The sequence below is a fragment of the Terrapene carolina genome, unplaced genomic scaffold (genome assembly GCF_002925995.2).
Source record: "Terrapene carolina triunguis isolate 2854851 unplaced genomic scaffold, T_m_triunguis-2.0 Scaffold227, whole genome shotgun sequence".
Taxonomy (NCBI): Eukaryota; Metazoa; Chordata; order Testudines; family Emydidae; genus Terrapene; species Terrapene triunguis.
The window spans coordinates 1756410-1772298 of record NW_020664578.1 but is presented as its reverse complement, the minus strand read 5'-3'; the positions used below and the strand labels follow the sequence as shown (position 1 = coordinate 1772298).

Here is a 15889-nt window from a genome sequence, read left to right as displayed (position 1 = left end):
AAACGTTACTAGGCAGAAGAAAAATGCTGCTTTCCCTTTATATTTTTAGTAGTTTAGCACAATGCTGTACTGTATTTTCTTTTTTGGGGTCTCCGCTGTTGCCTGATTGTGCCCTTTCAGTACCAAATACGGTGTGTGGTTGACTGGTCAGTTTGTAACTCTGAGGTTCTACTGTACTTAGATCAGCATAACTTATGTTCGCTCCCCAAACCTGCATGACTATCCAGTCTACGCTCCTTTCTACTGGTAACTGTATCCATACTAGGTGGGGTTGTATCACTTTAAATAGCCCAGTACAATGAAAGCAGCAAAACGTTCCTAGTGTAGACAAGGCCTTGGTCTGATCCCAGTTCAGCTCTAAATTAATACATACACACACCGTGCGAGATCCCATTGCAATGATGCCTCCTCTTTGCTGTCCAGTTTAAACTGTCCCTGAAGGTTGTCAAAACTCTCTGTGCAACTCTCCCCCCCACCCCTTCTCCTCCCCAGTCGTCTGTCGTTTCTAGCATTGGGCAACAGTTGAGAGTAATTAGCATGTGCCCCTTTGGTACCTCAGGATTCAATAAGCAGATCAGAGTAAAAACAAATGTGCAATGATTAAACAGCATTCCTGGCACTCCCCTCGGCCTCAGTGAATAAATTAGTCCGTAATTAAAAACCTTTTAGGCACTTAGAAGAATGCATGTGTTTGCTTCTCCACCTTGTTCTCGGAGGACAGCTGATGGACTTGGCTAATGCGGTAGTTTGCGAAGCAGAAGAGAAGTGGCAGAGGGTCGGTCTGTACGGGGGGCAGCACAGAGCTCCGGTCCCAGGCCGAGGCCCGAAATTGACCAGGGTCGTCGGGGTTGATTTACTATTTGTATTGCAGTGTCACTTAGGGGGCTCGGTCCTGAACAAGCCCCCCCCGGTGCCCCACAGACACAGAACGAAATGACCGTCCCTGCCCCAAAGAGTGTCACAGCTCTAGGATTTGCTGGAAGGGGCCCAATCCCATGAGGTGCTCAGTCAGCACCCCCCATTCCATGACTCCAGTGGGGGACTGAGGGAAGACGGCACTAGAAGTGGGAACTGTGTGTTCTTAAAGGGGCAGGATATGGTAACGCAACAGCGCTGCTGCCTTTCACACCTAGTTGCTTGGTGAGTTCTAGCCTGTTTGGGTGCCCAAAAGCACATGCCGCTAGCTAATGCATCACAAAAACCCACAGGATGGAGCATGTAGGCGGTAAGTTGGTACAGTACACCCTGGCTATAATGAACCCCTGGGGATCCAAACCATTTGTTCGTTATAGCCAGGGGTTGGTTCTAGGGAAAGAGACCTGCCGGGAGGTGTCGGGGGGACGGCGGTGGCTGACACCTCGAGCCCAGCAGCAGGAGCGCCTCTGGCCCTGGGGCAGCAGCGGGCTCAAGGTGCGATCCAGGAACTAGGTTTGCTTAGCCCAAGATTTGTACAGACCCTCCCCGACTTAAGCAAGCGTTCCGCTCTGATCCGCCTTGTCTAACTCGAATTTTGCGTAAGTCGGAAACGTCTACCCGACCATTACGCAAAAAAAACCCCTCCTATCTCTAGCTTACAGAACTTTTTCCGTACGTGCGGATTTGCACACGTCGGGTTTGCGTACTCCGGGGGGCGTCTGTAATTGTGACGGGCGTCGTGCCCAGGGTGTACTGTACAACTGCTACCCAGGCGTCACGGCTATTTTTACTTGAGCTAGCGAGAGCCAAGCGAGCTCGGGTATGTCTACACGTGCTGCATTCACACCTTTGATTGCAATGTAGACATCCCCTGTGTAGGCCCCCAGCCAAATGGACCGTACTGCACGATGGGTACATAGCCTGCAGCCTGTTCCCTACTTGCCCTAAATCCTGGACTGGATTCAGCAGTCACGGAAGGGATACGTTTCCCCCCCGCCCCCATTTCCCCATAGGAAGTTCATCTGTGCTGCCTGTTCCGTCCCTGAGCCGGAAGAAAGGTTTAATGTGGATGAGTACTCGGAGATGGTAGCTGTGGCCAAGCCGGTCGTCTACATCACGGCGGCGGAGATCATTAACACCCACAAGGTGAAGGGGCCCGAAACCTACTGTCTGGAAAGGATTCTGCCTCTGCCGCGGTCGGGAGGGGAAGGAGGGCTCACGCTGGTGCCTGTCACCATAAAGGACTCAAACCTTGGACCCGGCAACCCAACCAGTACCTGCGACAAGTGCTGGGGTGGGGTCGGAAAACAAACCCATTTGCCCCTTCCCCCCGCCCAGGTCGGGTCAGCTCTGCTCCTGCCCGTGGGCTCAGCGAGGCAGTGGCTGCGTGCCCTGGTCCTGCCAGTTACTGCCACCTCGCCGCGGCGGGACGGTGCCGAGGCGTCTTAGCCTGCTCTTTTCAGAACCACGCTCTAATTCCGCAATCTCCTTTTTGACGTGGGGCGACCGCTGCACATGCCGTATTCCAGACAAGGCTGGACCGTACCATTGGTCTATATCATGGTGGGCGCTTGTCTGGAATACGGTTTTTAATCTTCTTCCTTTTGTGCTCTCCACCTCGCTCATGGTCTTCCCTCTGGTGATGTAGCTGTTACTAGAGCATCAGGACTCCATTTCGCCCGATCACAAGGACCCTCTGCATGAGCTTCTGGAAGACCTTGATGAGCTGCCTACCGTCCAGGCTCTAATAGGTACGTGCAGACCCCTGTAAGTTTCAAGAACGCCCCACCCCTCGTGTCTTCTTTCAAGTGAACATATATTGCCTGTTCCCACCTCTGATAGTAGCCTGGCTAACTTCCATTCACCTGGGCCAAGTAAATTACTTGTTGGGTGAATAACTAGTGTTGCCACCTCCTTGGGTTTTTGTTTTTTCCCTTAAAGCCTCAACCCCTGAAGTCATGCGACTCATAGAACCTCCGCTCACGTTCTTTTTAGAAAATCAAGTTTCTAGTCCTCATGGTTGCAGGAAAAAAGCTTGAAAACATGACCTGCGTGCATTAAGATCGGGGGGGCAGGGAGGGAGGCAAAGAGAACCCTATTTATATGTTAGATCTCCTGATTTTTAAGCCCATTTTGTGGGTTTTCGACTGCGTGAGGTGGGCAGTACTGTCGCATCCGTTTGTTTCTCATCCTTATGATCAAGTTGGGAGGGTCCATTACTTATTTCTATGATGCTCGGGGTTACCACTTTTCCTCTTTTGAGCTGGGAGGATTCCTGATTAGCAAGGAATAAGATGGCACCAGGTACCACTCAGTGGGATGGTTTCAGAGGGGTAGCCGTGTTAGTCTGTATCAGCAAAAAGAACAAGGAGTCCTTGTGGCACCTTAGAGACTAACAAATTTATTTGGGCATGAGCTTTCGTGGGCTAAAACCCACTTCATCAGATGCATGCTGTGGAAAATACAGTGGGAAGATAGATAGATAGATATACACAGAACATGAAAAAATGGGTGTTGCCGTACTAACTATAACAAAAGTAATCAGTTAAGGTGGGCTATTATCAGCAGGAGAAACGAAACGTTCGTAGTGATAATCAGGATGGCCCATTTCCAACAGTTGACAAGAAGGTGTGAATAACAGTCGGGGGAAAAAATTAGCATGGGGAAATAGTTTTTACTTTGTGTAATGACCCATCCACTCCCAGTCTTTATTCAAGCCTAGTTTAATGGTGTCCAGTTTGTAAATTAATTCCAATGCAGCAGTTTCTCGTTGGAGTCTGTTTTTGAAGTTTTTTTTGTTGGAGGATTGCGACTTTTAGGTCTGTGATAGAGTGACCAGGGCGGTTGAAGTGTTCTCCGACTGGTTTTTGAATATGTGAATTCTTGAGGTCTGATTTGATGTGGGATGGTTTATTGATCAAAGCCTCCGGTTTGCAAGCAGAAGCACAGAGGGGCTCGGAGTGATTTACCCCACATATAGCAGTCCACCCCAGTGGCAGGGTGCCGTGTAGAACCCAGATCTCCCCCCCCCGGCTCTGATCACCCCTCTCCGCTGATAAATGACCGAGTAGCTACTCCTAACTTTCTTTGGCCTTTTTATATATATGGAGATATACCTATCTCACAGAACTGGAAGGGACTTTGAAAGGTCATCGAGTCCAGTCCCCTGCCTTCACTAGCAGGACCAATTTTTTTGCCCCAGATCCCTAAATGGCCCCCTCAAGGATTGAACTCACAACCCTGGGTTTAGCGGGCCAATGCTCAAACCACTGAGCTATCCCTCCCCCCGCTTGCAGGCGAGAGCGCTCCGAACCCAGGCGATGGCAGCCCCGAGCAAGCACTGGCACAGCTCGGCAAGCAGGAGGTCTCGCTCACCCTCACCAACAAGTTCGATGCGGTGGAGGCCAGTAGCGAGGAGGCGGATACAAGGAGTTTGCTGCTGAGGTGAGAGCGGCCCTCTGAAGATGGCAATCCAGCGAGTCCGTGGCACGTCCTCCTTTGAAAGGGACCCTGTGGCCCAAGGAATTCAGTGATGCTTTTCTGACACTCAGAAGCCAAGCCAGTAAAGGGCCATCTTGGTCTGGAGTCCTGGCTTTGCTCTGATATGTTTAAATATCCTGGTAGTGGCATTTGCAAGGAAATCTTCCCCTGTTTGGCTCATCGCCTTGCAGCTAACTAGCTCAACCCACCCCCCCTCCTCCAAAATGGGTAACTTGTGCTCCCTTTCTTTTGTTTTAGCACCAAACAGATGCTAGTGGACGTGATCCAGTCTCAGCCGGGGGATTCCCTCTTGGAGATCTTACGGACAGCTGCATCAGAGGATCAGGTGGGGTGGAGACTAGCAGAGAGGGGTTGGCCAGCAGAGGGGGATGTTGGGGGCTGGGTGAATCGCAGCCTGTCTTAAACAGGAGGTGTTTGTTAAAGACAACCGCTACGCATAACGAACAGGCTTTCACCCAGCTTGAGTTCCAGCTTTGCTTCCTTTGTTTACCGGGGGCTAACACCCTGCCTGGCGCTTGCTACAGCACGCAGTGCCATCTACTGGCTGAGATATATACTGCAAGCACACATCATTGCAAAGGAGAGGAGCTTAACTGGAGCATATAGCACAGGTGTGGCTGCCCCAGAGCACCCCCTGCTAGTCGTGTGTGGTGGTGCTGCAGGCACTCCCGGCCTAAATTTCCTCCGCCAAGGTGGGCCCCTTCAGCCTTCCCCACACAAGCTGAAGTTGGTGCCCTGGCTTAGCCCTCCAGCCAAGTCACCGACTAAAACTTAACCCCTTCCGGGGTAACAAGTCCAAACAAAAGGTTCTTCTGCCCTGCTTGGGCTTTGCTTCAGCCTGCCTTCTGGGCTCTGTTCCAGACCCTTCTAGGCTCCCTATCCGCTCCGGGGTAGAGCCGAGTCCCCTGCTTCTTCCACCCCCTATCAGGGCCTTCCCCAGGAGCCCAACATGTTCTCTGCCCTCTCCTGAGGCCCAGCTGTTTATCCGGCTGTCACCTGAGCTCAGTTAATCCCCCTGAGGCTGGAAGGCAGCTAATTCTAGCACAGGGGCGAATAATTGAACCGGGCTGGCCAGTGGCCTCCTGGTCTTTGAAAGGGGCAGGCCGGCCTGTTACAATCGCACCCCGGCGCGGGACCATTGTTGATTCCTTCGGCCCACCTGTGCCCCACCCAGTCTGAGAAGCCGGAGTTCCCTGTGCTCAGGGAGGAGATGTAGTTCTCTCTGGCCTGAGGCTCGTGCGTGTGTGTGTGTGTGTGTGTGTGGCTGCTGGGGGGCTGACTTCCTATGCTCTCCCCGCGGCCTCCAAGTCTCGAAACCTGCTTCCGGGGATGCTGCCGCAGGTGCCGCGTTGATGGAAGAAATGTTCCCCCCCCCCTCTCTCTAGGAAGCCTTCCATCACCACCAGATGCACAGACGGGCCCTGCGCGAGGCCCAGACCCCAGACAGGTTGAAACGCAACCGCTCCCTGGCTGGCAACAGCCAGCTCTCCATGGAAGAGAAGAAGCGGAAAGTCATCCGGAACCTGCGGCGCTTGGAGAGCCTGGGGGTGGTGGACTCAGCCAATCAGTACCAGGAGATCATCAACGAGATGGCCAAGGTACCACGCCCTGCAGCCTGCCCCGGCTTAGAGAACCTAGGAGAAGGCCAGGGGACTAGGAACAGGCTCAATAAGAGGATAAGCCAAAGGTGTTGGATGCACAGAGTCCATTAATACTGGAAGGGCTCAGTTCTGATGGGAGCCAAATTAATCACTAGGGTGGACAGACAGACAGATAGCAGAGGGCTCCAGCAGACAGCCTGGCTCAGGTCCTTACTTTGTCAGAGACTCCCTGTGTGACCTTGGATGAGGATAAAGACACTGATTGTGCAGTGCTCAGATGTGACAATAATGGAGTTCACGTTAGATACTGATCTGCACAACAGAGCTAGTGTTGGAGGGGGCGGATGTGTTCGGGGGACGTAGGCGGCCACTCGGAACAGTCCTGTAAGTGCCTGAAAGAGAATCCGATGCTTTAAGCCCCGTGGTCCTTATCTTGTTCCCAGAATCCAACTGGCGTTTAGCTGGTGGTCAGCTTTGTAACCACGCATGAGTCGCTTTGATTCTCGCTTCGGTAAACTGGCACAAGGCAAGGGGTTTTCCAGCTGTTTGTATGTTTGTTTTTTCATCCCTGCCCATGCTCCAGGATATTCGCAATCAGAGGCGTTACCGGCAGCACCGCAAGGGGGAGCTAGTGAAACTGCGGCAGACCCTCTGCGGCCTCAACTCCAAGACCTTGTTTTATGAGGAGCAAATCGACTATTACAATCAGTACATCCGGACGTGTCTGGACAACCTGGCTGCCAGCAGCAAGTATGTTGGACTAAAAGAGCTCAAAGCTGTAACCGCCAACACTTATGCAGGATAAGCCGGAGGGTAACGGAATGTCATGCTTCATGGCATGAGCTGATCAGGGGTCAGGAAGGAATTCTTCTCCGCTCTGTATGTAGCATCATATCCCTCTTTAGTTAACCTCAAGCCTTCTTGCTAGTTGGCCGCCTCTGTTCATCCAGCACTTACTTCCTCTCTTGGCTCTTCTCCCCTACATCCCGTTAATCTGGAAACCCCTCTGTGCCTCTCCCCACCTCACTGACTTCCCCCCTCCGGCCCCACTGGAGATCTGACTCGTAGGTCCAGATCTGTGAGTCGGACGCGTCAGTGTAAGCGACTCTCTGTGTTTATCGCGTACCAGGCAGGCTGCTGTGTGACTTCATTTCAGCCCCTGGCGTTCTCTGCTTCTAACCCCCCCACACCCCCTATTCCTTTTCTTTTTAAGGCTCAACGGGAAGAGCAAGAAGCAGCCGTCGCTGCATTACACGGCGGCGCGGCTCTTTGAGAAGGGCGTATTGCTGGAGATAGAAGACCTGCCTGTCAGCCAGTAAGTACTCACCGCCACCAGTGCTGCTCGGATCTGAAAGCTGCCCCAGTCCAACAGCCACTCAGTTATCTGCCCGTGTGATAAGACCTGGGTCATCTCAGCCTGGCTCTGCTCACTTCCCCTTTGCTGACAGTCTCAGCCTAAAGGCCATACAGGCTGGGAGTCAGAGGGGCCTCCGGCAGGGCAGTGTGTAAGAGGGAAGATTATTCGAGCTGGCCAAAAAAATGAGCAATTGAGCGAATCTCAGGTGCTTTCTTCCTCCAAGTCTGGTTGTTCGAATATACTCCTTGGGTAGATTATACTCTGCTTCACTACTGTACAACAGGAAACAGACAGAGTGAAGGCTACGGAGCTGATCAGCGGCAGAGAGTGGGACTAGAACCCAGGCGTCCGGATTCCCAGCCCCCCACCCCGCTGTAACCATTAAGCAACACTCCCCTTCCAGAATGGGAATAGAACCCCGGCCTCCGGACGCTGCTGTCTCAGCCTTTCCGTTGCCCTCGTTTAACTCTCTCCCCTTCCAGGTTCCGGAACGTGATTTTCGACATCATTCCGTGTGGGGAAGCCGGCAAGTTCCAGGTGAAGGCCAGATTTATGGGGATCGACATGGAGAAGTTCCAGCTCCACTATCAGGTAGGGAACCAGCCCTGGCACCTTCGCCCATGGGGATGCTTCTGTGCTGAGCATAACAGCAGCACAGAAGAACCGAGGTGGAGTCAATGCACCAATCCGTGGTTGGAGTTCGGAGGTGACACAGTTACAATAACTCTTGCCATCCGAGAGGTATGCATTACATAGACTCCCAAGGGTTAATGTCATGGTTGGAGCAGGGGACTGGATAGAACCCAGGAGTCCTGGCTTAGGCCACATGCTCTACCCGCTAGACCACACTCCCTTCCCCAGCCAGGAACAGAAGTTAGGGTTTGGCTCCTGATAGGGGAGAGCAGTCTGGTGCTTGGAGCAGGACACCTGTTATCTCCCTAGGGTCTATTCTTGACAGTGCAGCCAGCTTGCTCCATAGACGAAGTGAAGTACCTTCTCCCCTGAACCCCAGTATCCCCAGGCATGCAAACCCAGCAGGCAGTTAGCTTTGACCTCCCAACACAGATGGGCTATGAATCATAGAATATCAGGGTTGGAAGGGACCTCAGGAGGTCACCTAGTCCAACCCCCTGCTCAAAGCAGGGCCAATCCCCAGACAGATTTTTGCCTCAGATCCCTAAGTGTCCCCCTCAAGGATTGAACTTACAACCCTGGGTTTAGGAGGCCAATGCTCAAGCCACTGAGCCAGGGGTGCTCTGGATAGTGAGGCTGATGAGATGTCTACCTAGAATCCTTAATTTATACCAGAGTAAACCCCTCCAGGGAGGAAGAGCGCTTGGAGCAGGGAACTGGTTGATAAGATTCCTGGGTTCTCTATTCCCAGCTCTGGAAGGGAGCGTGATCTAGTGGTTAGAGCAGGGGGGGGCCAGGACTCCTGGTTTCTATGTTCCCAGCTTTGTCACTGACTCGCTGTGCACGTTGCTTCCCCTCTGCCTCCGTTTCCCCATCTGTAAAACGGGGGATAATGCCTACCGCTGGCGGGGGTGTTGGGAGACTGAACGTTCGTCCGCTGCTCAGAGAGCCTGGGATGCAGCTGGCAATGGACTCCCAGCGTGATGTGCCAACAGCAGCTCAGAAGGAGCCGAGGGAAGGATCCAGAGCTCCTGGAAGTAGAGGGAAAGATTCTCCCTTGACCACCAGGGGCGCTGGCTCGGGCTCCACCAAAGACCTGTCACCAGTGGGACTTTCTCCCTCCCAGGACCTGCTGCAGCTGCAGTACGAAGGTGTGGCCGTCATGAAGCTGTTCGACAAGGCCAAAGTCAACGTCAACCTGCTCATTTTCCTCCTCAACAAGAAATTCTTCAGGAAGTAGCTGGGGGGTAGGAGGAGGGGGGAGGAGGGAACCTGCCAAAGAGATTTCAGGGACAGAATCCGGCTTCTGAACGGTACCTTGCCAAGGAGAGGGGAAAACTACAGAACCGGAGCCATTGCCGTTAACCCTCTCCTGCCCAGAACTGGCACGCTCGAGCTCTTCTACATCAAGCTGCATCTGGTTGCCTTGGGGGTTAAATCTGGATCCCAGCATACGTGTGGGGGGGGGGGGGGGGGATGACGCTTGTGCCTCCCCTATTCAGGGGCTGGCGCATGCTCTGGCAGAGGGTACAGCACCCCTTACAGCTGCCCTTTTTGTTGCAATGGTCCCTAGGGGGCTTTGCAGTGGTCTAGAATGCCTAGTGTGCTGGTCTGCCCCATCTGCCTGCCCCCTTGCAGCTGGGGGGCTGACGGCTGATCCGCAGTCCCTTTGCGGCAATGGAGCCGGTGCCCCAGGGTCTGATTCCTCGGTGCCTTATCCGTGCTGCTGCTGCTTTGACTAGATAGGAAACACTATTACTCCGAGCTGCCGCCCACTTCCTATGAACAAGGCGATTGTTTATTTTATTTTGTGTGTTTTTTAACTAGCCTGAGACTTTTACGCATTGAGTGGCTGAGCTCTGGCTTATCCCTTCTCAGCCACGCGAGCGCGAGGTTGGAAATTTTTTCACCCTCCCCCTCCCCCCCCCTCGACGCGGGTGAAACCAGCGAGAGACGTGTGAGAGTTCTTGGGCTGCACCGAGGCGTGCAAACGATCCGCGTACCACGCGAGGGTCCTCTGCTGAACGGCAGCGAATCGGGCTCAGGCTTAGTTGAACAGCTGGTATTGGACTACTGTTAGCACAAGGCGTGGTTTGTGTGTGTGTGTGTGTGTGTGTGTGAGAGAGGGAGGGGGTTAGCAGTCTCTGTGGCTTTTTAATGTATATTAAACCCGTTTTTTAAAACTAGTATTTTTAGATGTTTGAGTTCTGAGCTTAGTTCTCTCGGGTCACTTTGCCAGTGGCCGTTTAAGGACACGGAGGGGTTGTAGGCTGCAGACCTGATCTTTGACATTTTAGCTTTTTTAAAAGATACATTGATTGTAATTTTTCCCTACCCCAGCAAAAAAACCCGGCTACCTCTGTTTTCTCAGTCAAAATCAGACTGCCCATAGAAGAAGAAAAATCCCATAACCACACCAGTGTTGGCCACCCTACAATAATAAACACTGTGTGTGGGCTGCCGGGCTGCCCAGTACCTTTGGGCCACCCTACAATAATAAACCAGTGTGTGGGCTGCCTGGGACCCATGGGCAGCCCTCCAATAATAAACCAGTGTGCAATAGAGAGCAGCTGAAACCTAATTAAGGCCACTAACTTCATTTTAAAGCCTCCGAGGGGTTCCAGTGGGGAAAAATGGATCAAAATAGTTCCGCTTACCATGGGGCCCTGGCCAGACTGGTTCACTCATTGCAATGTGTCATAAAGTGCAGGGGAAGGGGGCCCGGGCATGTCAAAATTAGGGAAGACCTCGATGGTGTGATTTTTGGTTTGGTTTTGTTTAAATCTTCATGTTCTCTAGGTGGTCTGTACCCCTAGCAAATGGAGGGAATAGCAGGGTGGGGGCAATCGCTCTCCATCTGGGAAGGATAGGAAAGAGGGTAAACGCGAGTGGGTAACATCTGACCGAGGCGACTCTGGAATGAATAATCCCCAGGGGACAGGAAGGGAAGTACAAACCAGGACCTTGGTCTTGCGAGATGCTCCTGCGTGTGTTTAAGCAGGAGTGCTGCTAGTGATTTGAACGGGGGGGCGGGGAGGCCTGCTCACCCCAGTCATGGCCCAGCACTCTGGGGTGCTAGGCGCCGTCAAAACCCAGAACGCAAAGACAGCCCCTGCCCCCGAGAGTTTTCAATCAAAAGTGCCACCAGCGTGAGTCGGTGCTTGAAGCCGAGCGTGTGCGTTTGTGGGGGCAGGGGCGAGGATTGCCGATGCCTGTACCAAAAAGCCCCCCTCTTTCTTACGACCTGAATTTTTCTTTTAAATAACTTTTCGAACCCCATTAAGATGCCAATGAAACCTGCCACCCTAGCACCAGTAACGCTGCACTGCCTATGCCGAGGCATGTACTGAGAACGCTTACAAGTGCCTGGTATAGTCAGGCACCAAACCAAGGCTTGAAATTACTTGTGTTTATAATATGGCGTCACGGGTGGGCAGGACACTTCACAGGCCTCGTCTTCACGGCAGCGTGAACTCGAGTTCTGGCCCTAGCTCAAATTCCGTCCGCACACGCGCACGCCCCCTTTAACTCAGGTTGGCTTGGCGGCTCCCACAGTTGCTCTGTGCAGCTTAAGTGTGAGCGGCCACACTGGAGCGAGGCTAGCTAGAGAGGCATAACCTGAGTCTGCAGCGAAGACATCACCCTAGATAAGGCAGTGTGGTTCAGTGCCCTGGGAGCCAGGAGACTGGAATTCTAGCCACAGCTCTGCCATGGACCTGCTTGGATGTGCCTCAGTTTCCCTCTGTGTAAAACAGGGATAATATAATACCTACTTCATTATATAGATAACCATTTAACATCCACCCGCATAAAGCCATTTGAGATCTGTGTGTGAAAAGCCTTGTGTTAAAAGTGGCAGGTCTCTGACCAACAGATCTTAGACTAGATAATAGATACGTAACTCTGAGGATGCTGGAGTTTTCCCTACTGCTTGCCAAGGCATACTGCTGGCCAGATCCTCATCTGATGCGAACTGCCAATGGAGCTTGGCTGACTTACACCAGGTGAGGCTCTGGCCTAGCAGGTCTAAGGGTGCAGCCTTCAAAAGGCAAGAGAAATTCCCTGAGTTCAGTGTTCATAGTAACGAAGGACAATTGCTTTAGCAGCTGCAGAAAATTTAGCTAAAAATCCAGCTTCAGTAGTGAACCCCTTTTTCTCCTTTGCTGATCCAATGACACCTAGTGGCCTAAGAGAATATTGCCTTTTAAAATACATTTCAGCTTCAACCTTTTTGAATGAGTATGAATCAGGGACAGGGAGTTGGCATTAGCTTTACAAAGCAGTTTTATACCTTTTTTTTAATTTTTTTTCCAATGGCATAATGATTTTGCAGAAGCTGGGTAGTGAGGTGTTATTAAATCGTATATAGTTTTTAAAGAACTAGGAGTTATGGTAGATCAAACTGAGTACGAACCAACACTGTAATGGTGGAGTTGCAAAAAAGGCTAATATTCTGGGGTGTAGTAACAGGAGTGTCGTATATAAGACACAGGAGGTAACTGTCCCACTCTGCCTAGCAGTGGTGTGGCCTTAGCTGGAGTCCTGTGTCCTGTTCTGGGCGCTGCACTTCAGGAAAGACGTGGATACATTGGCGAGAATCCAGAAGACAGCAACACAAACGATCAAAGGTTTAGAAAAGCTGACCTATGAGTAAAGGTTAAAAAACCTGGGCATGTTTAGTCTTGAGAATAGAAGACTGAGGGGAGGGGATCAGTCTTCAAATATGATCCGAGTGAGGTATGATCAGAGTGGTCAATTGATCTCCATGTCTGCTGAAGGTAGGACAAGAAGTAATTAGGCTTAATCTGCAGTAAAGGAGATTTAAGTTAGCTAGTAGGAAAAAAGTCTCAGGTGTACTTCATCCATGATCATCTCGACTGGCTGTTTCATAACCCCCACAGCTGTTAGATTTATACTACACTCCACGTGAAGACAGAGCCAGCTCTAAATTTAGGACTCCTGAACGTCCTTTGTGCCGGGAGCTGTACATACACGTGGCCAGAGACAATCCCTGTCCCATAGAGCTTTGGCCAGGTCTGTACGAGGGTATAGCTATGCCAGTACACTATGCCGCCAAAGTGCTCCTAGTGTGGACGCAGCCTATACTAGCAAACCCGCACAATTAGCAATGTCGCTTATTCCACCCCACCGCTGAGCGAAACAAGCGATCCCGCTAAAAGCATGGTTTTGCCAGTGTAACTGGATCGGCACTCGGGCTTTCTGCTGGCTCAGCCGTGTGGATCAGAAATCACTCCGGATTGCCATTGCTACGTCAGCAGAAGGCTGTAGTGTAGACATGGCCTCAGTCTAAATAGGCAAGATAGACAAAAGTTGGGAGAAAGGGATGGTTTATCTCCGGTATGCAGACGGGGAGCCGACACGCGTTTACACACCCTGCAGCAGCGACTCGGTCCACAAACTCGGGTTGACACTAGAGCGCTAGCCCCAGCCGGCTGACCCAGACATACCCAGAGTGGCTGGGCTTGATTCTCTGTTGCTCTGATCCTCACAGGGTCCTTTTGCGCCCGGACAGAATGGGTGTAAAATGCTGTCCTGATGTAGCAATGGACACCCTCTGCTAGGCACCAGAATTGAGCCTGCTTTCACTCAGGAAGCGGGGCATTAGAGACTCCGGTCTGGGTCCTGATCCAGCGCCTTAACTGCTAGGCTCTCCTATTAGGAGGGTGGGGTGGGGATTTACTCTCAGAAACTCTGCTGGTTCCATAAGGCTGCAGCGTGGCAGGGCCTTCCCTTTGTGATGCTGGGGCAGGGTAAAGAAGCCTTCAAGTGGCTGTAAACCAGTCACACTCACGTGGTTGTGAGGCTAAGTGCACTGAAGATTGCAAGGTGCTTGGGTACTACGTTACTGGAAGGCAGATCAATACCAAAGACGCTTAAAGGGGCCTTAATATAAACGAGGATTGTGCTAGAAGGGCTCCCGAACCTGGCCAAATGCAAGTTCTACAGCGAAGCGTGTGCGCCGTCAGGATTCTGCCTGCGTGGCCTAAACGGGAGCTGCTTGCCCATCCAGCCTGGCGGCTGCTCTCCTGGCTATTTATAGTTAGAGCTGATGCGGTTTGGAATCCGTTTTAAAACGTAGCGTCATTAGGGATTGAGCTAAACCTGTCGCTGCTGCTTCCCATGCAATGATACGTGTTGGATTTAGCTTCCGACCAGCCCAACGGCCGGAAAAGGCCTAAAACAGCCAACGTTTCGGGGGCTCTTTCAGTTGGTTTTTAACCCAGACCAAAGGACATGGCACGCTCTGTTTGTCTAGTGATGTTGCAGTCAACCAATTGCCAGCTGTTCTATTAGGGCCCAATCCTGTGAGGGTGCTGAGGGCACTGGCCCTGATTCGGGAAAGCTCCTAAGCACGTGCTTACTTGCTAAGCAGGTGACTAATCCCATTGAAGCGAATGGGGCTATTTGCCATGCTAAATGGAGGCTAAAGTGCTCTGCACTTGTCCAGGATCCAGCCCCCAAATAGGCCTGATCCTGCCAGCTTTGCATGTGCTCCATTCCCTTGAGACCAGACCCTGCTCCTCTTTGCATTGGAGTAAACTGAGAATAACTCTGCAGAAGTCAGCAGCATTTCGCTGCTAAAGGGAAAAAATGGTGAGCAGAACGGGGGTGGCAGACGTCAGTAGGGACAGAGAGTGCTGGGGGTCATGCAGAACGGGGTCCTAAAGAGAGATCCTGGTAGCAATCAAGGACCTGACCCTCATGTACACTCAAGCCCCCTTCGCACCGCTCTGGCAGTGTAAAGGGAACTTCAAAGGAGTCTAAATTACAGTTGAGGCCTTATATTTTAACTGTAATTTACACTGAATCTAAGTCTCCATTACCCGGCCAGCACAGCGCAAAGGGGCCCTGTGTGTGAATGAGGATCAGACCCTCACACCTATATATTTTGCTCATGTAACTCACCTTACGGTGTAGGCTTGCTGCTCTGGGTTATTCTCTCACAGAGGGGTTAAGTGAGGAACTGTAAGTCTGTCCGTCTTGGAGCTCTGTTCTTGCTGTGTCCCTGGAAGGAATTTCTGTCTGTTTCGTGTCTTTTTGTTTTTGTCATTCACTTGCTGTACAGAGTGTGTTAATCCTGCCTCTCCAGGCGTGTGCCCGCTGTATTCAAATCTCCATTGCTTCTCTGTGCCCGCGCCTCACTCGGTTTATTCTAAATAAACGTCTCTAGGTGGACAAAACGGTAGTTACGTTGTCCTTGTTACAGATCAACTCTGGAGCAGGAGGCAGGGGGGTGTAGGCAGGAGACCTGGATTCTATTTCTGCCACTGACCTAGTGGGTGACCCTGGGCATGTCACTTCCCTGCTCTGTGCCTCCGTTCCTGCCTTATAACCTAAATAGATAAGATGGCCAAAGGGGAAACAATCTATATCAAGATTATCTATATGCATCTGAAGAAGTGGGTTTTTTACCCACGAAAGCTTATGCCCAAATAAATCTGTTAGGCTTTAAGGTGCCACCGGACTCCTTGTTGTTTTTGTGGATACAGACTAACACAGCTACCCCTGAATCTATATCAGTGGGACTGAGACCTCAGTGATTCAGATGCCAAATAAGCGATCAACATTACCCAAAAGAGCTGCAGTAGTGTGAATTCATTGTTTCATTTACTATTTATAATTTTTCTTACAGCAGAATGACTGACCAAATATTATTTTATCAACTACAATTGGTTAAGAACATATTAAAAGCATCCTGATTGGATGATTTAATTATTAACCAATCTAAGTCATTAACCAGTGTGTTAATATGTGCTACAAAGAGCTGCAGGAGACACACAAAAGAGCCACTTCCGGCTCCCAGGCCTCAATCTGAGCATCATTGATCTAGACAGACAGCGCCTGGCGCAGCAGGACTATG

General features: G+C 51.5%; 1 protein-coding gene across 1 annotated transcript in view; it reads left to right on the top strand.

Moving 5' to 3' along the window:
* The window catches only part of IQGAP3 (IQ motif containing GTPase activating protein 3), a 44645-nt gene extending 29239 nt beyond the window's left edge, over positions 1–15406 (top strand). Inside the window, exons 30-38 of the mRNA XM_026656224.2 lie at positions 1929–2061; positions 2564–2666; positions 4212–4359; positions 4654–4741; positions 5802–6014; positions 6601–6767; positions 7231–7332; positions 7857–7965; positions 9134–15406. Coding sequence (XP_026512009.1) covers positions 1929–2061; positions 2564–2666; positions 4212–4359; positions 4654–4741; positions 5802–6014; positions 6601–6767; positions 7231–7332; positions 7857–7965; positions 9134–9247 — 1177 coding nt within the window. The 3' untranslated portion in view covers positions 9248–15406. The remainder of the gene's footprint in view (positions 1–1928; positions 2062–2563; positions 2667–4211; positions 4360–4653; positions 4742–5801; positions 6015–6600; positions 6768–7230; positions 7333–7856; positions 7966–9133) is intronic.
* Positions 15407–15889: the final 483 nt, after the last annotated feature.